Source organism: Gorilla gorilla, chromosome 21 (assembly GCF_029281585.2).
Source record: "Gorilla gorilla gorilla isolate KB3781 chromosome 21, NHGRI_mGorGor1-v2.1_pri, whole genome shotgun sequence".
Classification (NCBI taxonomy): domain Eukaryota; kingdom Metazoa; phylum Chordata; class Mammalia; order Primates; family Hominidae; genus Gorilla; species Gorilla gorilla.
In genome coordinates, this window is record NC_073245.2 from 71877877 (window position 1) to 71904303 (window position 26427).

General features: G+C 48.2%; 1 protein-coding gene across 3 annotated transcripts in view; it reads left to right on the plus strand.

Moving 5' to 3' along the window:
- Window positions 1–26427, plus strand: part of PHACTR3 (phosphatase and actin regulator 3) — a 269873-nt gene that overhangs the window by 11841 nt on the left and 231605 nt on the right. Inside the window, exon 1 of one of the 3 annotated variants that reach the window (XM_004062456.5) lies at window positions 15286–15884. The exons of the other annotated variants lie outside the window; for them this stretch is intronic. Within the exon in view, the coding sequence (XP_004062504.5) occupies window positions 15767–15884 (118 nt within the window). The 5' untranslated portion in view covers window positions 15286–15766. Of the gene's footprint in view, window positions 1–15285; window positions 15885–26427 lie in introns of those variants that run through there. 3 annotated transcript variants of the gene reach the window in all.

A 26427-nucleotide genomic window follows, 5' to 3' on the forward strand; every position in this document is an offset into this window, starting at 1 on the left:
TTGCCTAAATAATTGCTTTCCCCAAATGCGAAATCCCGATGGACCCACCAGCTTCACTGTGCGCATGGGTTTTAATGAATGGTGGGCGCCGAGAGAGATCACAGCTTCTGTGCAAACACGGACGGCCGTCACTATTTATAGGTTTGTACAGGTTGATTCTTGGGATCATCATTGCTACGGCTGCAGAACGTAAGATCTATTTTTAAAGCACTACGTATAAGCCTAGTGCTATGGATTTTCTGTAATGTATAGCTCGGGCTACGAGACTGCTTTTGAATGGTTACTCTGTAAAGTACTTCATCTACAGTTGCTGCGACGGGGTGCTGGTGGCATGAATCTGTGCTGTGGTGAGTCCGTAAGCCCAGCTCCACGGACTCTGCTGGGAAAAGAAACAACTCTCAAGTATATAAATCCAGTAAACATAGGAAATGTCCACATTGAACTGGCAGAAGGAGAACATGTTTGGGTGACAAGGGGCATTATTTAAACATGAAAGATCTTCCTTTAAAAGTTAAAGAAAAGAAGTAAACACTAATAGTGTGCACAACAGTGCCAATTCTAGAAGAGGGTATAGATTTGCTCTTTTATTTATTATTAACATTCTAATGATCCAAGTATTTCATGATCTCCGCCTCCTGGCAAAAATGAAAGCATTTTGAGTAGGGGCATTTTGCCTCCTGGCAAAAATGAAAGCATTTTGAGTAGGGAGCTCAGACAGCCGCCATCATGGAGTCTAGGCTCTTCCCTCCGCTTCTGTAGGCAGCTGTTTCACCACGGAGGACAGAGATGCCCAGAACATCCGCCCTGTGCTTCCATAGTCATATGTGTCTGTGGGAAATATATGGTACTGGTGAGTGTGTGCACTCACGTGTGCATGTGTGTGCGTGCTTGTGAGTGTGTGCTCCATGAGTGATTATGGCATTGTTATGTACTAACCCAGGAAATAAGAGCTCCAGTGATGTTAGACTACAAAGATCTTTTGCAGTACAAGGAAGCCGCTGAGTGCTATTCCCTAGTGTGGATATACTGTAGGGCAGCCATTCTGCTTTGAGGGACATTTAGGTTGTTTCCACTTGATCGGCCTCATGCATACCTTCCTGTGTTTGGGGTTTCTCTGGAGTAGATGACAAGAACTGGATGAGCTGGGACAGGACATTTTCTATCTGGGCAGATGCAGCCAGTCATCCTGGTTGCCGGTTTCAGTCCCACTCAGCATTTCTGGTGCCTGTTTCACCACATCTTCACCAGCACTTGGTGTTAGACTTTCAACTTTGCCTGTTTGTTTGTTTATTCTTTTCTTCACTGGGGTCGGGGGTAAAGCCTGGTGGTTAAGAAGGAGGCCTGAGGGGACAGATCCATGCCAGCCCTCCTGCTCCCTGGATCTGTGGCCTCAAGGAGCTCTACTGGTTCCTGTCTTAGACTTTTTGGGATACAACAACAAAATATCTTAGATGGATAATTTAGAAACAGCAGAAATTTATTGCTCACTGTTCTGCAGCCTGCGAAGTCCAAGATCAAGGGGCCGGCAGATTTGCTGTCTGGTGAGTGCCGGTTCCTCAGAGATGGTTCCTTGCTGCTACATCCTCACAAGTAAAAGGTGTACACAGGGGCTCCCTGGACCCTCTTTTATAAGGCACTTATCATTGATGAGGGTGGGGCCCTCATGACCTAATCACCATCATCTCTGAGTGCTGCGCTGTCCTGTGCAGGACCCATGTCCCATATGTGGCTGTTGAAATTTATTTTAATGTTAAATGAACTAAAATGAGATGAAATTAAAAATTCAGGTTCTCTGCAGCATGCACCACATTTTAAGCACTCTCAACACTTGTGGCTTCCATGATGGGCAGTGCCACGTACATCATCTTCATTCTCGTAGAACATTCTAGTGCATGGTGCAGCGCCAGGGATGAGGCAGCCTCTCCAGCAATTTGCACCAGCCCCAGCCTGCCCTTGACAGGGCTCTGGCCATTCTCGTCCCTCACATGGACACATCTCATCCTCTCCGAAGGCACCTGCTCTTCCCTCCAGGCTGAGCCATCAGAGTCCCTCCCACGGGGCCTCAGTGCTTCAGTTCCCCACTTCCAGTGGCTCCCGTCAGCGTCCACTTCGCAGGTCTCCACCCGGGCAAGGCTCCTCACTCATCTCCCAGCTCTGGCCTTGGCCTCCACATCTTCCTGAGTGACACCATGCAGGGAACTTGGTGGGTATTTTAGGGTACAGATGAGGAAACTGAGGCCTCAGGAAGACAGCTGAAGTGTTTTTGGGTGAGGTGGACCAGGGACCGCTTTGTGGCACCAGCAACTCCAGCTCCTCATCATGGGGGCCAGGGGGAATTCCTTTCTTTAGGGGATTCTGCCTTCTTTTTCCCACAGTGCAGTGCCATTGGGGGAGATCTCATGGCTGGTCTCACCCGTTGAGACCCATTGAGATCCATTGAGACTCCATTTCTGCAAAGCTCTCCAGACCTTTCGCCCATGGCCTTGGGAAAACTGTGAATGTTAAAGGGCCAAGAGTGTCACCGCAGAAACCATGTGGCTCCCTGCAGCAGGGCCAAGGCGTCTGTTACTTTATTTTGTGTTGTTTTTCTGTAAAGTGATAGATATATATGGTAAAAATATAAAGAATACAGTAGGATGTAAGGCAAAAATCAGCTTCTCTCACCCCTCAACTCTCCAGGCCTCTGGATCTTCTCTGGCTGCTCCCAGAGAAGTGCCGTGGCTCTAAGAGGTCACCAGTGTTGCCTCTGAATCCTTCTGGAAAGTCTACATAAAACTTTTGTGCATGGCTTTTGAAATACACATACACACACACAGACACAACATTCCCATTCTGTGTATGCTCCCACACACCTTGATATTTCTATTAACAGTGTATCACAGCAGCTACTGTCTATCAGCCTGCAAATGTCTTCCAAGCAGAACCCATCTCAAGGCCTTTGTGTGTGCTGTTTCCCACACCTGGCATGCTCTTTCCTTAGAGAGCCCTGTGCCTATGGCTGCTTCCCTTATTCCACTCAGGCCTTTGCACCAGTATTTCTAAACCATGACCTTTCTTTCTAAGACCAGTGTTAGGTTCACAGCAAAACTGAGAGGAAGGTGCAGGGATATTCCATAGACCCCCGTCCCAACATACATAGCTCCACACATTGTCAACATCCCACACCAGAGCAGTACATCTGTTACAACTGATGCACCTACATGGACGCAGGAAGATCACCCACAGTCCATGGTTTACATTAGGGTGCATTCTTCGTGATGTACATTCACTCATTCTTTAGACCAATTCACTCATTTTTTTAAAGACAAAATGACTAAATTTTCAGACCAATTTATAATGACACCTACCCCTCATTATAGTATCATACAGATACTGCCCTACAAATCCTCTGTGCTCTGCCTAGTCATTCCTCTCTCTGCAACCCCTGGCATCCACTCATCTTTTTATTGTCTCCATAATTTTGCCTTTTTCAAGAACAGCATAGAGTTGGAATCACACAGTGTGTGGCCTTTTCAGATTGGTTTCTTTCACTGAGCAATATGCATTTACATTTCCTCCATATCATTTCATGGCTTTATAGCTCATTTTTTTTTGTACTGAATAATATTCCAATGTCTGGATCTACCATAGTTTGTTTGTCTACTCACCTGCTGAAGGACATCTTGGTTGCTTCCAAATTTTGACAATTATGAATAAAGTTGCTATAAGAATCCATGTACAGGTTTTTGTGTAGACATGAGTTTTCGACTTCTTTGTGTAAATACCAAGGAAGGCAATGTCTGGATCGTGTGGTAAGAGAATTTTTAGTTTTGTAAGAAACCACAAAGCTGTCTTCCAAAGTAGCTGCACCATTTTGCATTCTCAGCAGCAGTGAATGTGAATGAGAGTTCCTGTTGCTCCACATTCTCGCCAGCATTTGGTATTGTCAGTGTTCTGGACTTTGGCCATTCTGATGGGTGTGCAATGGTCTCTCATTGTGGTTTCAGTTTGCATTTCTCTAATGGCATAATGTTTGGAGCATCTTCTCATGTACTATTTAGCATCTGTAGGTTATTCTGATGGGTGATCTATTCAGGCTTTTGGCCCATTTTCAAATCAAATTGTTCATTCTCTTGTTGTTGAGTTTCAAGAGTTCTCTGTATATTTTGGATAACAGTCCTTTTTTAGGTATCTTTTACAAATATTTTCTCCCAGTCTTCAGCTTCTCTTTTCAATCTCTTGACAGTGTCTGTACAAAGTAGACTTTTTTAAAATGAAGTCCAGTATATCAATTATTTCTTTCAAGGATGATGCCATAATATTGCATCTAAAAAGTCCTCACAAAACCTAAGGTTTTCTAGACTTTTCTCCTGTGTTATCTTCTAGGAGTTTTACAGTTTTATGTTTTACATTTAGTTCTATGATATATTTTGAATTAATTTTTGTGAAGGGTGTAAGGCTTATGTCTAGATTCAGTTACTTTTTTGCATGTGGATATCCACTTGTTTGAGAACATTTGTTGAAAAGACTTTCTTTTCTCCATTATATTGTCTTGGATCCTTTGTCAAAAATCAGTTGACTATATTTATGTGGATCAATTCCTGAGCTCCCTATTCAAGTCCACTGATTTATTTGTCTGTTTTTCTGCCAGTATCACACTGTCTTGATTAATGTAGCTTTATAGTAAGTCTTAAAGTCGGGAATGCCAGTCTTCCAACTTTGTTCTTCTCCTTCAACAGCGTGTTGGGGATGCTAGGCCTTTTGCCTCTCCATATAAACCTTAGATTCAGTTTGTGAATAGTCCCAACTGATTTTGACTGAGATTGCATTGAATTTACGGATCAAATAGAGAAGAACTGACATCTTGACAATATTAAGCAGCCTTCCCATCCATGAACATGGATTCTCTCTCCATTTATTTGGTTCTTTGATTTCTTTCATCAGAGTTTTGTCATTTTCCTCAAATCTTATACATATTTTGTTAGATGTATACCTAGGTATTTTATTTTTGGGGGTGACTTGCTCATTGCTGGTTTATAGAAAGAGATTAACTTCTGTGTGTTATCCTTGTATCTTGCAACCTTGCTAGAATAATTTATTAGTTTCAGGAGGCTTTTTGGTCGAGTTTTTTTTTTTATTTTCTACATAGATTTTCATGTCATTTGTGAACAAAGACAGTTTTATTTCTTCCTTCCTAATCTAGGTACTTTTTATTTTTCCTTTTCCTGTCTTATGGCATTAGTTGAACTTGAACAATGTTGAACAGACACACAGTGTTGAAAACCTGTCTGAGTTTTGTCAGATTGTGTCTTTCAAGGAGTCGGTTCATTTCATCTAGGTCATCAAATTTGTGGACATAGAATTGTTCAGAGTATTCTGTCATTATCCTTTTAATGTTCATGGGATCTGCAATGTGTGTTCCCTCTTTCACTTCTGCTATTAGTAACTTGTGTCCTCTCACTTATTTTCTTAGTTAAGCTGGCTACAGACTTAACAATTTTATTGATGTTTTTCAAAGTACCAGCTTTTGGTTTCATTGATTTTCTTTATTGATTTTCTATTTTGAATTTCATTGAGTTATGCTCTAATTTTTTATTAATTTTGTATCTGCTTGCTTTGGATTTAATTTGCTCTTCTTTTTCTAGTTTACTAAGGTAGAACCTTAGATAAATGATTTTAGATCTGTCTTCTTTTCTAGGATATACATTCAGTGTTACAAATTTCACTCTAAACATTGTTCTCACGGCACCCACGAATTTTGATAAGTTGTGTTTTATTTTTGTTTAGTCCAAAATATTTTAAAATTTCACTCGAGATTTCTTCTTTGACCTATGTGGCACATGAGGTGTGTTATTCAACCTCCACATTTTGAGATTTTCCAGTTATCTTTTTGTTACTAATTTCTAGTTTAATTTCACTGTGGCCTGAGAGCAGATATTGTATAATTTCTTTTAAATTTGTTAATGTGCCGGGCGTAGTGGCTCACACCTGTAATACCAGCACTTTGGGAGGCCGAGACGGGTGGATCACGAGGTCAGGAGTTCAAGACCAACCTGTCCAATATGGTGAAACCCCATCTCTACTAAAAAATACAAAACTTAGCCCAGCATGGTGATGCACGCCTGTAGTCCCAGCGAATCGGGCGGTTGAGGCAGGAGAATGGCTTGAACCTGGGAGGCGGAGGTTGCAGTGAGCCAAGATTGCGCCACCGCACTCCAGCCTCTCAAAATAAAAACAAAAATAATAAATAAATAAATAATTTGTTAATGTGAATTTTGTGTCCCAGAATGTGGTCTATCCTGGTGAATATTTCATGTGAGCTTGAGAAGAATGGGTATTCTACTGTTGTTGGATGAAGTGGTTTATAGATGTCTGTTACATCCAGTTGATTGATGGTGTTGTTGAGTTCAACTCTGTCGTTACTGATTTTCTGCTTGATGGGTCTGTTCGTTTCTGATAGACGGGTGTTGCGGTCCCCAACTTTAATCATGGATTCATCCATTTTTTTCTTTGAAGTTCTGTCAATTTTTACCTCGTGTATTTTGACGTCTGTCATTAGGTGCGTACATGTTAGGGATTATTATGTCTTTTTGGAGAATCGACCCCTTTATCATTATGTAATGCCCTTTGTTGTCCCTGGTAGCTTCTCTTGCTCTGAAGTCTGCTCTGCCTTTCTTCTTTACTTTTATGTTTTACTCTTAATTGTAAGATACCTGTTGAAAAGTGCACATACCATAAACGCTCATCTTGAATTTTCACCAAGTGAACACGCCTCTGTAGGCAGAACACAGTTCAAGAAGCAGAATATAACCTGGATCCCAAAGCCGCCTCGTGTCCCCTCTTAACAAAACCCCTCCTCCATGGGTAGCTATTCTCTGCAGTCTAACATCATCAGGTAGTGTTGTCTGGCTTTTATTTTTCTTTGTTTTCTTTTTTCGGACAGAGCTCACTCTGTTGCCCAGGCTGGAGTGCAGTGGCATGATCTTGGATCACTGCAACCTCCACCTCCTAGATTCAAGCGATTCTCCTGGCTCAGTCTCCCAAGTAATTACTACAGGCACACAGCACCATGCCTGGCTAATTTTTGTGTGTGTATATTTTTAGTAGAGACAGGCTTTCACCATGTTGACCAGGCTGGTCTTGAACTTCGGACCTCAAGAGATCTGTCCACCTTGGCCTCCCAGAGTGCTGGGTTTATAGGCATGAGCCACCATGCCTGGCCCTGGTACTGAACCTTCTGTAAATGGAATAAGATAGAACATAGTCTTCTTTAACAGAATATTGTGATACCTACCCAGGTTTTTGTCTGGTTAATTTCACCATTGTATGGTATTTCATTTTGTGAATGTAGCTCAATTTAATGCCTGCTCAAATTCTTAGGTTAAAAATTTCAAAAACATTTTATTGTCTGATAACTATCTTTGATTTGGATGAGTTATTCTGCGTGTAACACCTCTGGACATTGGCATGCATAGCTTGTGTGTCTGCTCAGCAAATTCCTCTGTGTCCTTCCAAGCTCTGCTCAGCAGGGCGGTGGTGTATTTTTGCATCTGTTTTGTGTACTGCTGGATTGCCAGCACCTGGTGCATAGCAGGTACTCAACAAATATAGGTCACGTGCAGGCACCAATGAAAGGCCATTTCCTGGAGCTTCCCTGAGCTTCCCAGCCTGGCCAGTGGCTCCATACGCTACTACCTCTCCATGCTGTGATGGTGTTGGACACGGCTTACCCGCTCACCATGCAGACTGGGCCAAGCCATCCCGTGCCTGACAGCACACAGGACAGGGCCTGGCATGGAGTCAGTGTTTGGTGCGTGTTTGTTGAGCAAATGTCTGCTTTGTAAGCCGGGGTTGCTGGTAGAGATTTTGGTGGGTTGGGGAGGCCAGAGGGATGAGCTGGAGCTGGTATTATGGAAAGAATGTAGGAGCCCTTTTCTGTCCTGTTGGTAACCCTTGTTAGATACCCTGTCTGAGCCTCAACTTCATTGTTTGTAAGAAAGAGGATGATTATTCCAACCTCACAAGATTATAAATCCATGCATGTGAGGTCCTTGGTAAGCTCTAGGCTCTACAAAAATGCTGTCAGCATTAATCTTGTTACCTCCTCCTCTTCCTTTCATACTTCCTCCTCCTTTATCATCAAGTCAGTGACTTTTCGGGGGACCCAACAAAAGCATGAGGTTCCTGCCTGTGTGAGTTGGGGTATATTTGATGCAATAACAGCCTGAGCTCTGGAGCTGAGGACATGGGATCCAGTCCTGGCTTTGCAGGTTTGTGACCTGGGGCAAGTACTTAAGAACTTTGCCTCTCATTTTCCTCATTGGCTAAATGGGAAAATCACAGTTTTACCTGATTTGGGTAGTTTCAGCATTAGCCATGTCAATCATTGTAAAGTTTTTAGAACAATGGCTGGCACATGGTAAGAGCTAAGTGTTAAGTAAATGAAAACCCTACTATCAGAGGCCTATGGCAGCAGGATGTTTGGCCCCTTTACAAGAGATCAGGAGGGAGACAGGTGCAAGGTCTTTCTCTGCTGTTAGCGTTTCATCCTCGTGTGTGTTGCTGCAGGGTCACAGGCTGGCTGCTGCTGTTCCAGGCTCCACAGGCACTCCAGAGCAGGAAGCAGGAATGCAGTCAGGACTGCAAACTGCACCTGCAATGGTGACAAATGCTTTTTCTGTAAGTGGCTCTCTCTGTCTATCAGCAATCTTTCCCAGAGGCCCCAGAAGCCTGTTCGTCTCCTTTCATTAGCTAGAGTCAGAGCATGCAGTATCTGTCACTGTGTGGGGGGACCCAGGATGGAGGAAAAGTCACCTGGAGGTCTATAGCTTTGTGCTGACAACATACAAGATGGGTCAGTGGCCCATGACACAAGAGTGCAGGGGCCAGTGGGGCTGCTTTCTGCCTTCCCTGTCGAAAGCCTCCCTGCCCCGGGTTGTGTTTCTCTGCTCTGGGTTCTGTCTTCTATCTCTGCTGCCTCATAGATAGGCCCCTCTCCCAGTCACCTGGATGTGCTGGGGGCACGGAAGGAGAATATCAAAGGGCAGGTGGTCTCTCTCAAGGAACTTTTTGTTCTGCTAATGGTGAAAGCATATTGAGGGCTTCTGTGTGCTGTGTCAAATGCCCACACCCTACAAGGTAGGTTATCTTCTTCTCACTTACACACGGAGGCTCAGCGGGGCCGCACAGTCAGAAAATGTTGGGACCTGATCTTGTGCCTGGGTCTGTGGCTCCTGCCCTAGACAGCTTGAGTGGACTTGACCCCAAGGAGGGCTGGGCATATCTCCAGGAAGCCATGGGATGCCCACACCACATTTTTTCAGGGCGACTTTGGCTATCAGTGCCTTTCAGGGCAGAGGCCATGAATGGTGAAATCAGGGATTTGGTTCTGGAAGAGCTGGGTGTGTTGTTTTTAAAAAGCCTTGGTTGGCATTGCATTGAGCGCCACTCTGGGTAGTCTATGGTCACAGCTCTAGGTAGAGAGTCCCTCAGGGATGTGGTCAAAGGTGCAGGAAGTGAAGTTCAAGGCTACGTCGTCAAGCCAGGTCCAAGGACCATTCCCACCTGCCACTGCTTCAGGTGTTGTTTTTCCAGGTGACCAGCAGAGGGCGCGGCTGCCCACCTGACGAACCTGGCCTGTGCCAGAGTGGTGGTTTTGCCTTCATCTTTCCTTGGGTCCTGGAACTCCCACACTGGTGTTTTGCCTTCTTGTTTCTCTTTAGATGGTTCCCTATGAGTTTAGCCTGAGATCGTGGCTTGAGCAGTTCTTCTTAAGCATTTGAAGTTTGCTGAATGAGTTATTTTTACATTAAGCGTGAAGAAGAGTTCCCTGGAGCCCCAGAGAAGAAACCAGATTGTCCTGGGGGACTGAGGCAGCAGAGGGAGCGTGAGCCCCTCAGTCCCACAAAGCCCGGAGCCAGCTTGGGCCGTGGGGAGGCTGAGCCTTCACTCCTGGAGCAGGGCAGTTGCCCGGCTAGGCTCCGCCATGCACATTCATTCATTTATTCATCAATGGATATTTATGTACTGGGAGACTACGACCTCCCAGGCACATTCTTGGGTGAACAAACACAACAAAAATCCCCATGCCTGTGAAGCCGACATTGCCACCATCCAGGTCCTTGGCCCATCAGCTCCCCAGGGAACTTCAAGGCTGCCAGGGCCTTAGGAGAGCAGTTGGTAGCATAAGAAGACTGCGGAATTGAGCTAACCGTCTAAGTGCCTGCAAGAAGTAGCCTCAGGCCAGTGGTTGGTTTCAGTTTACAACCCCATTGTGATGGGCAGCAGACTCTTCCACATCACCCCAAAGGCTGCTTGTCAAATGGGGCTCCTCCTCTTTTCTGCCTCCTCCCTCCCTGATCTGATCCTCCCCACCCATGAAATAGCATCACACCCACCCTGTTGTCAATATCAGATTTGCTGGTAACCTCAATTCTACCCCCCTCATAAATGGTTAACTAGAAAACAAAACAAAACAAAACAAAAAAAACCCTGGAGGTATCCTTGACTTCTCTCTCTAGTCCCCTGTAGCTCATCCATCACAAACCTGTGGGAGCCACCTTCAGAGAACACCGAGTCCAGCCTCCTGGGTGCCTCTGCCTATTCCTGCTGGGCCAGGCTGCTGCTACCACTCACCAGGATGATTTCCAGCCTCCTGGTCCATCCTGCTGCTTCCTCCCTTGCCCCACATGTCCCTTCTCTGACAGCAGCCAGAAGGATGCTCTGGAGACCCACCACTGCCTCAGTGGCTTTCCACCATCCTTGGAACAAAATCAGGCTCTTCCTGAGGTCCATGAGATGTTGCATGGTCTGGGTCATCCCCTCTTTGTGGCTGCAGACCCTTGCTCTGGCCTCTTTGCAGGGACTTCAGGGCTCCATGCTGCTCCCACCTCATGGTCTTTGCTCAGGCTGTTCCCTCTGCCCGGGGCACCCTTCCTCCCTTGCATGTCCAGTTGGCTTCCATTTGCCCTTGCACTTCCAGAGCATCACTTCTTCAAACCAGGCTCCCTCCCTGCTCCAGATGAGGCATGCTGCACTCTGTACTCATTGAAATTAATTGATCCTTTGATTCATATTAGTCAATCTTGTCTTCTGTGCTAGACCTCAAGCTCCACAAAGCCAATGTGCAATCATGTCTCATTCATGGTGGTATTCCTGGCAAAGTGCCTGTTTGGGCACAGAATAGATGCTTAGGAAATATTGGATGGTTGGATGCATCCATTGGTCTGTACCTGCTTTAAGAATGAGACCAACTTGGGAGGTGTGTGGGGGTGGAATTGGTCTTGGGGTACCATTCCTCACCACTCCCTAATGAGCAGGGGTGCCTCATACATGGCGCTGTGTGTTGGAGGGGTTCTGCCGTCCCTGAGCCGCCTTTGCAGTGATGTGCTCCCTGGCTGCCCCTGGGCAGAGGAAACTGCCTTTGCCTTTGCAGTTTTGTGAGTTTTGAAAGGGACTTGGGCAATTTGGACTGACTCTGTCCCATCTTTGTGGTTCTTCAGGGAGCAGTGTTGGGTTATCGGGGCTGCCCTGAGTCAGGAAATGACTTTGGGTTTTCGGATCAAGGAGATCAAGGGGCAGAAGGGGGGTCCTTCGATGAGCTTCTATCTGATCTAGAATCTGGGTGGAGACAGGGAGGGTTTCAGTGTTGATTATGCCCACCAGGGCAAGAAGCAGAACCCGGTCCTCCAAATTCAAAGCTCAGCCTAGTGCCTCTACATGCTTTTTTTTTTTTAAAGCTTTATTGAAAGAATTTACATATCATTAAATTCACGCATTTAAAGTATAAAATTCAGTGGTTTTTAGTATATTTACAGAGTTATAAAACCATCACCATAATCTAATTTTAGAACATTAAGAACATTTCTAGCACTCAGAAAAGAAACTGTACCCATTAGCAGTCAGCCCCTCTCTTCCCCCACTCCCCATCCTCGGCGTCCACAGATCTGCTTTCTGATTGGATGGACATCGCATATAACTGGGTTCATGTGGCACGTGGCCTTCTGCCACTGGCTTCTTTTACTTGCATAATGTTTTCCAGGTTCATCTGCACGTGATTGTGGCACATGTCAGTACGTCCCTCCTTTTCATGGCTGCATATTGTCCTACAGTTAGGATGGACCACATTTTATTTACCCATTTATCAGTCCATGGACATTTAGGTTGTTCGTAATTTTTTGGACATTATGAAGCTTTGTTCATTCCAATAGGGTTTCTGCAATGGCCTTCCAAATCCACCCCTTGCCAGGGATCTTGTTCAGGAGGGACAATTGGTGACTTTCACAAAAACCTGTTGTGGGCCTTCAAGGCTGGAAACCCTCCTCCAAACAGGTGCCTTTCACACATCTTGGGGACCAGATCCTCACAGGGCTCAAGCCAGTCATGGTCTGGAGATGACCGACTTTGAAGTCCAAAGTCTCTCCTGCAGGCAATTTACCCGGAGACCTTATTATCTTCTATTGATCAGTAGAGGTGGGATTGCTAACTTTTTTTAAATTTAAAACTATTTTTAGTATGGAACATCTCAAAGCCAAAGAATAATATAAGGAACAGCTCCAGCTCTACCTACCTTTAACAAACCACAGTGCTTTGCTAAAATATATACTTCCAAGAAATGAAACTTGGTTGCATCTCATCTTCTGCTTCCCCACTCCATGTGGGCTCCTGAGCTCAAATGCCAAGTCTTATCCTTTTATATGTTTTTAACCCTCATCCATACACAGTTTGGTGGAGTAGGTGAATGAGTGCTGCTATGTAGACCATCTGAAGGGACCAGGGATAATTTTTGGTGGTGCACGGACAAGGCAGTAACATTGGCTTAGATAGAAAGTTCCTTCCATTCTTTGTCCTTATGATAACATTAAGGAGGATGTCTCTATTCGGTGCCTGCCTGGCTGAACTCCTCTCTCACCCTTGGGCCCTTTTTAACCACACAGGAGACAGCTCAGGCCAAGAGTGGACTCAGGTATTGAGTTAGTGCCGTGGTCCCTCCCACCAATGCCAGCCAGCGAGGCTGTGCTCCATCAGTCCTATTGAAGGCTTCCTTTAACATGCATGTCGGCCCGGTGTGGAGGTGCACACTGTACTCCCAAGTACTAGGAAGGCTGAGGTGGGATGATTGTTTGAGCCCAGGAGTTTGAGGCTGTAGTGTACTATGATTGCCCCCATGAATAGCCACTGCACTCCAGCCTGGACAACAGAGCAAAACTCTTTCAAAAAAAAAAAGAGAGAGAGAGAGAAATAAAAGAAAAAATATGTTTAAGTGCAAAGAGTTGATTTAAAGACAAATCTTAAGGCGATGGAAGGATAGGTTTTAAATAGGGAAGGCTAAAAAACATAGGGATGGTTGGCAAATGACAGACAGCTGGAGACCTCTGGTGTGACCTTTCTCCTCCCCCCCACCTATAGCCAGTCTCTGGGCTCTATCCCTTCCTGCCCATCCCCACCATCTCTGCACCTGCCATGGCTGGGTCAGCTGTAGGCTTCCTTCCAATGGAACTGAACTGTCTCAGGTGTTCACTCACCCAGACTCGGAAGGGGCCCAAGGCATGGTTGGGGGCAAGGATTCAGAAACCTTCCCGTGGAGCCAGTACTCAGTGTGTCAGGACAGCCCCTGGGGACTTGGAGTGGGAGGTGTTGAAGACCCACTTGGAGAGACCCTGGGCCAAGAGCATTGGCTGTGGCCCAGCTCTTCCACGTGCTGGCTTGTGACCTGGGCAAGAGTGCTCACCTCTTGAAGTTGCCCTCATCTCAAAAGTGGAGACCACAGTAGCTCTCACCTACCAGGGCAGTTGTAGGAAGAAATGAGGTCCCCATGCAAAATGCTCAGTCCAAGGCTGGCAGGCCACGTCACCATCCAGCCAGCACATTTTTATGTGGATAAAACGTATCTATTCCTAGCAGTTTCCCACCAGTTTCCTCTTTGTTTCCTGATCTTAATTGCCAACTGTAATTAAATGATTATTTGGGCATCTTATTAGAGTGTTGGTGACCATTCTCGGCTTCACCCTCTCCCTTTCCCGGAAGACTCAAGGAGTTGGGGCGTCTCTGTGTTTGTGCACTGCTAGGTCCCTAATGCCTGGTATGGTGCCTGGCACACACTCGACTCTGCACACAGTCTGAATGAATGAATGAGTCCTTTCTTTAGAGGTGACTGATACTGCTGAAATAACTGCTGCTAAGAGCCCAAAGCTCTGTGTGGAGTGAACATCCACTTTATTCCCCCTCCCCACCACCACCCCGCTCAGTTCTGTCCTTGGCGCTTAACCGGGATTTCGTCCACACTGCCAGCGCTCACACTGCACTCCCAGGCCCTGCTGTAGGTGCTAATCTGATGGGGGCAGCCTTAGGGAGGGCTCTATCCCCAGCAGGAGGACCCTTGGTGAGCGACTCTCCCCGCTTGCCCCCACCCCTTCCAGCACCTGCAAAGGGGACTCAGAGCGGGGCTGCCCCATGGGGTTGTTTGAGAAATTGAAATGGGGGTGTCCTCCCCCAGGTGTCTCTGTGGTCCTTGAATCCTGGTGTCTGTTGAAATGCCTCCTCCTCTGGGCACCTTCCAGGACCAGGCCAGGTGACACCACCATTCCACCCCCGTCTCTACCCCTTTCCTAGACTTTCTTCCTTCCCTGCCCTGGCTGGGGAAGCAGCGGCTGCCTGCCTGTGTTCACCCCACACTACCGCTGGGGTTGTGAGAATCGCTCCTTAGCACCCTGGAGGACAACTCTGTGAGTGGCAGCCCTGGGGGGTGTCGCCTCCCTTGCCTGGCCCCTCAGGTTCCTAAGGGCGTCTGAGGAAAAGCCTCATTGGAAAGCGCCCGTGCCCTCCTCCCTCTCCCCCGCCCCCCCGGCAGGGAGGAGGGTTCGGAGCGAGGGTTCGGAGTGTCCGGGGTGCCCTAGCAGGCCCAGGCCAGGTGGTTGCGGGGAGGAAGCCTCAGGTCGCTCCCCTCTGGTGCCGGGGTGGGCGCGTCGGGACCCGCTGGCCTCCCAGTCCCAGGAGAGGAAGGACCAGGGAAACCAGCTGTCTGCAGCTGCTGGGGAAATTAGGGGCTCTCAGGGTTCCCTTTCCTCCGGGAGGGGAGGAAACGGGGCTAGGAAGCTTTCTTGTTTCTAGAGCACGGCTTGGTGGGGTGGGCGGCTCCTAACCCGGGGTCCAGCCCCGCCTCCCCCACCCCGGCGCGGCGCGCGGTCCAGGTATGTGCGACCCCTCCCAGTGGCCACGCGCCTTCTCACGCCCCTCTCCCGTGACGTCATGCTCCTCTCGCGCGGCATGATGGGAGAATCCTAATGTTTTCCAACAGATGCTCCAAGAACAGCTTTCAGATTAAAGCAATTGCAAGAGCAAAGATTCTTCCTTTTCCCTTTTTTCCTGGGGGGGTGGGGGGTGGGGTGGGGGGAGGGAGCGCCCCCAGACATTCCAGGACATCACCCCCTGCCCCAAGCACGCAATAAACACTGACAAGAAAAAGTTTTTATTTCCTAGTTCAACTTTTTTTTTTTTCCTGGAATATAGACTGAAGAATGGGAATAAACACGAATAAATAACAAAGCGAGGCCGCGCACGCCGGGATGCGCCTGGCTGCAGCCGGCGAGGCTATTGTCTCCCCGCCCTGAAGCCAGCCCCGGCGTCTTTCTCCAGCTCGTTTCCTTTCCCGGCCTTTTTTTTTTTTTTTTTTTTAATTTTCTTTTTTAAAAAGACGCCCCCTCCAGCCCCCTCGCCGGTGACCTTGGCCGCCTCGGATGCTCTGATTCCACGCGGCTCGCTCTAACTTGCCCCCGCGCCGGCCGGGCCCATGGCCGCGTCGGAGGACGGGAGCGGCTGCCTCGTGTCGCGGGGCCGCTCGCAGAGTGACCCCAGCGTCCTCACCGACTCCTCGGCCACCTCCTCCGCGGACGCCGGGGAGAACCCAGGTAACGGGCTGGGCGGGGGCGGCGGGCGGGTCGGGGAGGCCCGAGGCAGGTGGCGCTGGAGCAGGACCCCGCGAGGCTCCGCGCCCCGCCTGCATTCGAGGAGCCGCGGCAGGAACCCGCGCTCGGCCCCGCGGTTCCTATCCCCCAGTCTCGCAGGGCTGGGGCGCCTCGGAGCCCTTTGTCCATAAAAGAGCTGATTTCCTGGGTAGAGCCGGGCGCTGCAGCTTCCCCTCCTCTCCGGCTGGTGAGCTCTGCCGTTCCCTTGAAGGGGGCTTCCTTTCCTCGGGTGCTGACCGGCTGGGGGAAGAGAGGCAGACCCGTGGCCGCCTCCGCCCAGCGCCGGTTCTGGGCCATTCCCTCCCTCCCCACTGCCAGGCCCCAGCTCCGGACGTCCCCGCTTGGGCATCCGCTCCTGGAAGGCAGCGCTCCGCAGCTGAGGCCACCGCGCTGAGGGCTTCCACCGGGCGCCTGACTCCACCGGGGCCTGGCGCACCTGGGCGCGCTAGCCCCCGGACAGGTGTGCTGGGCAGAGCCGCCGGCAGGGAGACGAAGGGCGTGCGCCAGGACAGAGCCCGGTTTCGTGACGGTGTGTGGACTCCGTCCACTCTTCCACCCCCATGGCAGCGTTGATTGTTTAGGTGATAAACCGGTCACAAAGGCGTCTATAGGGCTTGATTGATTACTTTCCAGAGAGGAAGAAAGGCCTAATAAAGCAGGAGGGGGGGTGGGCTGTGTGCGCCTGTCACCATGGAGACGCAGGAAGCAAAGTGATCATTAAAACCTCTCTCCACCAGAAGGCAATTTTCACTTCACAGGGAGAAGTCTGGGCTTCTGAAATGTAGGGTTCAAAAAAAGAATCAAAGCTGGTGTTTTGGTATCAAGCCACAGGACTCAGTTTTGTATCTTAGAGAAGCACAATTCCTTCGTAGATTCTGTTTTGATAACAAGTTGCTTCGCCTGCCTTTGAAGACTTATTCTCTCTAAATGCAACGACCCCAAATGGGGACTTGATGATGTCAAATGGTGGGCATCAGAATCCCTGCGGCCCGGGTGAAGGCTGGCTTTGTGGGGAGGGATTCCTGCACTGGAACACATCAGAGCTTCCCGATAAACTGCCTAAAGGACCCATTACAGGCAGCTGTGTGGGCACTGGAGCCCCACCCCCCCGCCCCCCCATTTGAAAATTTAAACAATAAACCCGGGCAAGTATTGGAAGATTTCTTTGTTAAGACTATTGACACTGTGTCACTTGGTCAAACTAAGGTACCGGCCTGAATAAATCTCTGACTTTTCTTTATCTGGGAGGGCAGGTTAATTTCCTTAGAGTTTCAAGCAGAGGCTGCCATGGCAGACCCTTAAGGCTTTAATTAATCCTTTTACTAGGAATGGGGGATTCAGCCTTCAGCACTCCATGATGGATTGCCTTTCTCTGGGTTGGAGAGGCGCATCCACAACTGTTCCAATCATGGAAGTTGAGTGGCTTCTCATGAGAATCCTTCTAAGCTCCCTTTGTCTCCCTGGCAGTAAAAGGAAGCAAACTTGAAATGGAAATTATGGAGGACTTGGCTTTTTGGCTGTCTGTGAGTTTATGCCTCTGTGGGTGGGAGCGGAGGGTTGGGCAGGTGGTGCCGGTCCATGAGAGAAGGAGGAGGAAGGGCTGGGATGCCTGTGATTAAGTTATGCGTGGGAGGGCACAGGCTTGAGCTCCCCTCTGGTGCAACTGGTCTAAATGGGACCCAGGGAACAGGTGTCAGAGGTGAAAAGTCTAAAATATGTGCAATTCTGTGAGCAGTAGAACCTTACTAAAAAGCACCAAGCAATTAAGTATTTATGGATTGTGTGAAGCAGATTGTGTTTCTGTTCTGGCAGAAAGAGAATCAGAATCATCAAGTTGGAGGGAACTTGGGAACTTGATGGAGGAAGGGCGGGCTCAGGGAGTATTTTCTGTAAGCACCTTGCCTGGCTGGCCTGGTGTGTGCCTGCATACCTCTTTTGATGGTGGACTCAGTTCTTCCTGATGTAGTGCATACTTGTCTTTGGGCAGATCTGTTTAAGAATTCTTTTTCCAGTGGTTCCAAAGGGTCTGGTATCCATCAGTCCTGATGGGATCTTCTCCTGCTGCATGTTACTCAGGGCTTTCAGAGAGCCTGGGGTTTTAGGTATTGAAACAACCTCAGTCACTTCTTGGAAAGTCTAGGCCCTTCACCTGCTCTTCCTAGATGGCCTCGCTTATTTGTCCACCTGCTGCTCTAATGTGATACTCCTGAAAATTGAACCTGAAGCTCCAGCTGTGGAATAACCTCACACAGAGTTAAGAAGCAGAGCTGTCTCCTCCCATCTAAATTCTATAATTTAATGAAAGAGTCCAAGGTTGCGTTCACCCTTTCCCCTGCAAAGGCATTTTTAATGCATCAGTATTCCCTTTGCAAAGACTCAAAGCATTCTTCAAAAGGTGAGCTATGTTTTGACACCTCTTTCTCCCATTCTCCAGAGGTTACCCCTGCTGGGAATTGAGGGGCATCCTTTGGACTTTTCCTAATGTTTTATATACTTGTGTTGCTTGGAAAATGGCATATGGGAATGTGCTGGACTCATGGCTCTTCCATGAGTGGTTCTGCTCCACAATGGGTCTCGGAGATCTTGCCTCATTGCAATATCCATCTCCCTTTCCCTTTTAACACCCACACGGGATGCCAAGAAACAATTTTTCAGTTTAGCCATTGGATATTTGTATTGTTTCCAGTTTTTACCCACTACAGACAACACAGCTGTAATTACCTGGGCACAAACTGCCTTGTACTCACCTGAGAATTTCCTCTAGGGTGTGTGTGTGCCAGCTCTTGGGATGTTGAGGCCACAGGGGACCCACATATTTTATTTTCATGATATTGCACCCTCCTAGAAAATGTACGAATTCACACTTTCCGTAATCTATGAGAGTGCCCTTTCTCCAAACCCTTGCCAACACCTGAGATCATCAATCTATTTTTCTCTAGCACGAAGGGTGACAAATGGTTTCTTGTTGTGTTAATTTGCAGTTCCCTGATTGCTAGTGAGCATGAGTGTCTTTTTGTGGCCTTATTAGTGCATTAAATCTCCCATGGCCAGGTCTGTGGCCATGGACTGTGTGGCGGGGATGAAATATTTCCCCTAGGCCTGACCTTCCCGCCACTTTCACCACTGCTTCGTTAATGGGCCCGTCTGTATCTACACAATGTGCCTCTCTATAAATCCGCACTCTGCACCCATGAGCATGGTTAGGTGTTCTTCCAAAATAGAAATTTAATCAAAGGTAAGGAAGCGTCCCCTGATCTTTCCTCCTTCAGAGGAGTTCATGTTCACAAGGGGTTTTGCTTCCTTTTCTTCCATCTGCTCTCAGGCTCTGGGACTAGGCTTCTGCCCGCTCCACATCCTGGGGCCAGCCCCTGGCATCTGCCCCAGCACAATGGTGGCCTCCTTCTTGTCGGGTCCCAGGCTGCCTCCTGGGCCTTCCTCAACATGATCTCATCACTGCTCCTCACCAGCCATCCCCTGTCCCTTGGCTGTCGCTGCCTTGCTCTGTCCTGGCTCCATGCCTCTCCAGCTCCTTTCTCCAACTCTCTGGCTCTGAGCTCCAGACCTTTGTGTTCTGCCCAGTCCTTCCAGTCCTTCAGACCTGTTCCCCACCCCAGTGAACTCTGATCTCATTTCTGATTTGCTCCTGGCACTCTTCAGCACCTGGGGTTCTTGTCAGTTTCATTCTCTGTGGACTGTCCCTTCTAGACTGGGAGCCTCTTGAGGACAGGGAGCTAGACCGTCACCTGAAGTGCTGCACCCCTGAGCTCAGCACAGAGCTCAGATGCAGGAGACTTTCAGTAAGCATTTGTAGGACGAATGGGCACAAGCCCCAGGCGCTGGTGTCTCAACCTATGTGGCGGTGCCTGGCCAGGCAACTGGCCACTCCTGCCACCTGGATGGGGCCAGAGAGTGCTTGGAGGGTGAGCAAAGAGGAGCCAGCAGCTGCGTCCTTCTGCAGGGCCGGGTCCAGGTCTGCTTTACTGCCTGGAGAGGGAGACCCTCTCAGAGGATCCTCTCCTATCATGAGCTACAGACGGATGCACAGACACATTCCCCAGGCCCTGGGCTCAGGGCATCCCATGCTGGCCCCTTCCTCTTTTATGCCGCTCTGCCAGCAGACAGGTGTGGGCTTGTGCTGATGGCCACTTCCTTCATCACCTGTGCACCCTCATCACCCACACACTGTCAACACCAGGCTCTGTTCTTGACACCTCCGTCTCCCAAGGTCACAGGTCTGCCAGACATGGGCCTCCTGGAGCCCACCCCACTTGTTTCAGGTCTCCCACCCCCACCCCCACCCTCAGCCCCACCAGGGTTTAGCTCCTACCTTCCCTTTCCTGGACAACCTCAACACTGAGTCTTGGTTCTCTTCCTCTTACCGGTTTTCCTGCAGAACAGGAAGTTTCCAAAATGCAAATGTGGTCTAGTCTCTCCTTTGCCTCAAACCCTCTAATGCTGCCCCCTTCCTGGGCGTGGGAGAGGGCGGAGGCAAGAGCCTCTTTTGTCTGTACCATGGCTCTTTCTAGCTTCCTTCCTCGAATGTTCTCTTATTCTGGAGTCCTGGGTTCTGAGGATCTCCCTCTGGCTCCTTGTAGAGTGTCTACATGGCTTAATTAGTAGTAGAACTATGCAGTAATTACCTTGTCAGCTTCTTCAGGGTTATTAAAAACATAAAAGCTAGATGCTTAAAAAATACTGAGTTTAAGAACTCAGAGTTTTTTTTTTTATTATGAAAGCATTGCCTGTTCATTATAGAAAATGGATGCTTTAAAATTCCTTTTCCTAGCTGGGCATGGTGGTCACACCTGTAATCCCAGCAGTTTGAGAGGCCTAGGTGGGCAGATTGCTTGAGCCCAGGAGTTTGAGACCAGCCTAGGCAACACAGTGAAACCCTGTCTCTATAAAAAATACAAAAAGTTAGCTGGTTGTGGTGGTGTGCTCCTGTAGTCCCAGCTACTTGGGGGGCTGAGCCGGGAGGATCGCTTGAGCTGGGGAAGCAGAGGTTGCACGGAGCTGACATCATGCCTCTGCACTCCAGCCTGGGTGACAGAGGTAGACCCTGTCTCCAAAGAAACAAAATTCCTGTTCTCTGCCCCCTTCTCACCCTAACACCACACAGAAGCCAATGACAACGGACCCCTTTGTCTTTAGGATCTGCCAGGTACCTGGCGAAGCTGTCAGCATTGGAACAACAGACATGAGGAAGTCAGGCCCAGGGGCACCCTCCAGCCTCACCTGCCTTCCTCATGGTCACAGGAACCTGTTTTCAGTACCTCACTTGGTACTCCTGGAGATGATCTCATTTGTTTATTAGACAAACTTGTTTATGGTCTGTCCAATACAGTAGCCACTAACTACATGTGGCAATTTGAATCTGAATAAAATAAAATAAATTAAGATTCTGTTTCCTCAGTTGTAGCCACATTTCAAGTGTGCGGGAGCCCCATGCAGCTGTGGCTGCCATACTGGATAGTGCAGATCTAGAACATTCCATCCTTGCAGACAGCTTTGTTGGACGGTGCTGCTTGGATTGTAAGCTCCCTGAGGGCAGGGCCTTGCCTGTGGTCTTTTTGGCTGTGTCACCAGTGCTAGCACTGTGCTAACACTTGGTAGTTCCCCAATGAATGCTGACAGAATGGATGTGCCAGAGTGATTGGTGTGGTCTTGAGCTCTCCTGCGGGAAGGGACCCTCAGCCTCCCTAGTCTCATCATATCATCCTCTGAAAGGGAGGGTACCCAGCAGAGATAATTTCCTATCCACACAGAACTCATTTATTTCAATTTAGTGAGCTTTCCCAGAGAACCTGCAATGCAGCACACTTGGCCCTTGCCAGAAGGGCCTCTTTGGACAAGAGAACAATGAGATGCAAAGAGATTCTTTCCCTGGGGCTAAATAAATGTGTCCAAGTCCTGGCTCAGCCATGGACAAGCTGTGTGACTTTGGGCAAGTCACTTCACCTCTCTGAATCTCAGTTTCCTTTAATGTAAAATGGTGGGCATTATTGTCCTTAAGTTCAGAATGAGCGAGGATAACTGAGCTGTTGTCTTTAACAATGAGTAAATTTTGAGACACAGCTTTAGGAGGCAGACACCTCCCCAAACATTCTCCAATCCCCTTGAGGTAATTCCATCTTTTGTTAACAAAGTCATGGTGGCAGTGACCACAGTGATGTATACAGCAGGGAGCGGGAGGAGGCGCAGCCTGCAGGTGGACCCCAGCCCTTCTGTGTGCCTGGCTGAGCTGGTCAGCCTCTCTGAGTTCTGTGAAATGTGAGTTAGAGCAGGACTGATCTGGCTAGGGGCCAGGCAGGAGTCACGGGACCGTGTCCCTCAGTGACGCAGAACAGCTTCAGGCACCAGGGCCATTCTCAGCAAATGGTGGAGGAAAGAGGAGGAGGAGGAGGATGTGGTTCCTGCTCTGATTCTGGATTTTGGGCCCCTGGCTCTAAAAGCCTCCTCCCCTACACTTTCCCACTCTCACCTTTTGTGGAGGCTGTGTCTCCCCTACCCCTGCCTCCCTCTCCGGCCCCAGGTCCACCCAGCCTCGGATGCTGTTCCCCAGCTCCCTTCCTGGCTCCCCAGCTCGTGAATGGAAATCTCCTAGAGTCCCCCACCTTCACAAGTTATTCCCCCTGCTCTGGTAATTTTGGGATAGCACACTGGTTGTCTTGAAATGGGATTTGAATGTGTATTTTGCGGGGATTGTTTTACTCTGATGAGTTTGTTTCCTTTCAAGTATATCTTCAGGGAAGGTGCTTTTTAGGGGAGGGTGGCTGTCTGGAATGACACAGGTGAGCCTTGTTAATGCTAGTCCCGTGGCATGGCCAAAGCATGCCGGAGGGGACGGTGCAGGTAGTGGGTGTGTCCTGGGCCCTCCCCAGAGCTTTAGCCAGGGCAGCATATATGGGAGGATATGAAATGTCACAGGAACAGAGGCAAAAAGAAAAAGTTTGAAAAAAACTAGTATATTAGTTTGAGACCTTTTCTTATTGAATTTGAGAGCTGGGTTCTATTCCATGCACTAGAAAACTCTTTAACACAGGGCACCAAACTGCAGTGTCTGCAGGGCCAGGACTCCTGCTGTGGGAGGGTCAGGGTGTGTGCCTGCTGGGGCAGAGCTGCTTCTTGCCACATGGAAATGTGGGCCCAGGTTGGTGAGACCATCTTCATCTTTTTTTTTTTTTTTTCCAGGACAGTGTCTCACTCTGTCGCCCAGGCTGGAGTGCAGTGACGCCATCTCGGCTCACTGCGACCTCTGCCTGCCTGGTTCAAGAAATTCTTGCCTGCTGGGTTCAAGCAATTCTCCTGCCTCAGCCTCCCGAGTGGCTGGGACTACAGGTGCACGCCACCATGCCCAACTAATTTTTTCTGCATTTAGTAGAGATGGGGATTCACTATGCTGACCAGGCTGGTCTTGAACTCTTGACCTCGTGATCTGCCCACTTCGGCCTCCCAAAGTGCTGGGATTACAGGCGTAAGCCACCGCGCCTGGCTGACCATCCTGTTTTAAGAGTGACACTGGGAATCGAGATTTTTATATGAGATGTTGTGTTAGGATTTTGTGTTGCTATAAAGAAATACCTGAGACTGGGTAATTTATAAAGAAAAGAGGTTTAATTGGCTCACAGTTCTGAGGGCTGTGCGGGAAGCGTGGTGCCAGCATCTGCTCCTGGTCAGGCCTCAGGAGGCTTCCAATTATGGCAGAAGGCAAAGGGGGAGCCGGCACATCACACAGTGAGAGTGGAAGCAAGAGAGGGACGAGGAAGGGAGGTGCCAGGCTCTTTTAAACAACCAGATCTTTTATGAACTATCAGAACGAGAACTCCCTCAGCACCAAGCCATTCATGAGGAATCCGCCCCCATGATTCAAACGCCTCCCACCCAGCCCCACCTCCAACATTAGGGATTCCATTTCAACATGAGATTTGGAGGGGACAAATATTCAAACCCTATCGGATATGATTTTTAAATATTGACAAGTTTATCTATTAGGGATTGGGTTGACTTTATGTAATAGAAAACCTAAATAACACTGGCTTAAAGAAGATAAAGGTTTTCCTTCCACCAGAAGTCCAGACAGCATGATGGCGTCCCTGTCGTAGGGTGGGACGTTCAGTGAATTTCATACTGAATTCTGGTTGCAACATGGTTGCTTCACCTCCAGCAACAACTACATTTTCTAGGCAGGACAAAGAGGATAGGGAGAGGCACAGGGGTGTCCACCTGCCGAGTTTGACATTGCCTTCTTGGGAGCACTGCCCAGTGACACCCACTTATACCTCCTTGGCCTGAGGACATCAAAAGGCTACTCCCAGCTGCCAGGGAGCCTGGGAAGTGTAGCTTTTTCTTTTTGTGTTTGTTTGTTTGTTTGCTTAAGATAGGTGTATTGCTACCCTAACAAGAGCAGGTTCCGAGGAAGGGGAGGGTGAGAATGACTATCAGGTAGTGAACTACAGTCTCTGCCATATCAGCTTTATAAAAGCACCATGTGACCAAAACAAAACATGTCTGGGAGCTGCATGTGGCCTGTAGGTGCCCTTTCAAACCTCAGATAGAAAGAATCTCATGGGAAGACTGAAGCAGTTTTTATGTTTTGTGCCATTACTAAGAAATTAAAGGTTGGACTAAGATATGTGATCCAAGCCTAAACATTATGTCCATTCAAATTTTATTTAACAATATCCAGGGAACAAGATAGGCAGGGTCACTGTTCCTCCCAGAGCCAATCATCTGGTCAGCGATCAATGGCTGGAGTGAAAATGTGCTTATTGTCAACTCTTGTTATAAAAGGAGCCATCATACTTCCTTTTATTGAATATTCCTCTAAACCCTTGAGGTAGGGCCAGAAAGCTAGCGAGGCTGAGTAACCGGCCCATGGTCACATTTATATAAAGGGGTAGCTTAAAGAGGATCTTGAATCCAAGTGAGTCTGAGGCCCGGCCCATCCCTATCTGCACCACCCGGCTTCTGCCTCCCTCATCCTGCATCTTACTGGAAAGCGGTCCTCTGTCCTTTACATGGAATAGGTATGTGTGTCTCACCCCCATTCCTGGCTACAGCCATCTAGCTGACAGATGTATACATACCTGTAGTCACAAAAGCACACAGAGGCAGATGTACTCTTTCATTTCCCAGTTCATTTAACCAGAATGGCCACTGGGACAAGATTTATTTATTGAAAGTCAGGCAAGGCGATGGCAGAGAATCAGCTGTCTGCAGAGTTGTTGAAGGTCCCGTCTTTAATGGGCTGGGACTCGTGTTCCTGTTTGTTAAAGCAAGTCAGTTGGATGGGTAGCTTGGCAATGCACCTTATCTAATGGTCACGACATCTGTAGACTTTGACGTTGATTAGTTGGCAGCCACGAAATGGATCTACCCTGCACCGAGAAGACGGGAGCTGTGGCTATATGACTTAAGAAGTGTGTTTATTATACATACTGTGCTCCTGTTTGTAATACAACCCTTTTAAAAAGTCACCATTGGTCTTGCAATACTTTTCCTAATGAGTTGTATTGTTATGGCATTACTTTTTGGTTCAATTATCTCTTGAAAGTTTGTATCCATATATAGAAAAAATTGTTGCCTTATTGTAATCACTAGCTCTGGAGTTTCAATGAAGTCAGGAAGATATGCCAAAAATGATCTTTCTGCTTCCCTTTGGCAGGAAGGCATTGTCTTAGGCAGCGTTACTCCTGGGGTGACTCTGCATTTCTTGAGTCACATGAGTCAAGTGGTTGCTGACTTTGGCACGTTTATTGGCCGGGTTTTTTGTGCAAAGCTTCTGAGATCTGATGACCTCCATGGTGTCAGGACTGTCTTGTCACCTGTTTTTTGGGGATCTGCCTGGCCCCTACCCCACGTTCTTTATTTTCCTGTTATTCTCTATATACAACCAGAGATACATGTTTTCCATCGAGAGGGGGCCTATAGAAGTGTTCTTTCCAATCAAGCTTATTTACATAAAAAAGAACATGACTTAAAAATAGTAATAATGTAGTGGTGGTAATACACAGAAATATGTGAAGAAACCATGGAGGTAGTGCTTGGAAGACACAGGCATGCCAAAAACCACAAAGCTGGTGTACAGGTTTCAGTGAAATGGGGAAATGCTGTTATAAATTTTCATCTTGGTCTTGTGGCCCGGCCATGATTGCTTACCTATTTGCTGATGCATTAAGCACTACAGTGTGCATGGAGCATGGTGTGAGGGTGATGCAAAGGGGCATCGTGCATCCGGGAAGCTCATGGTCTGATTAGGGGCATAACATTTTGACAAGTAAAATGACAGGGCACATATGTAATAAGTGCCAGGCCTCTCAAACTTGTCCCCTTCTGTGCTGTATCCCATTCATTCTCTGCCAGGTATCATGGGCTTCTGCAAAAGCATTCTCCAGACCTCCGTGGCCCTACAGCACTGAGCTTTCAGTCCTTGGGTTTCTGAAGGTTGGCAGGGTCGAAGGTCCAGGCTGGCTCTTCTCCGTGCATC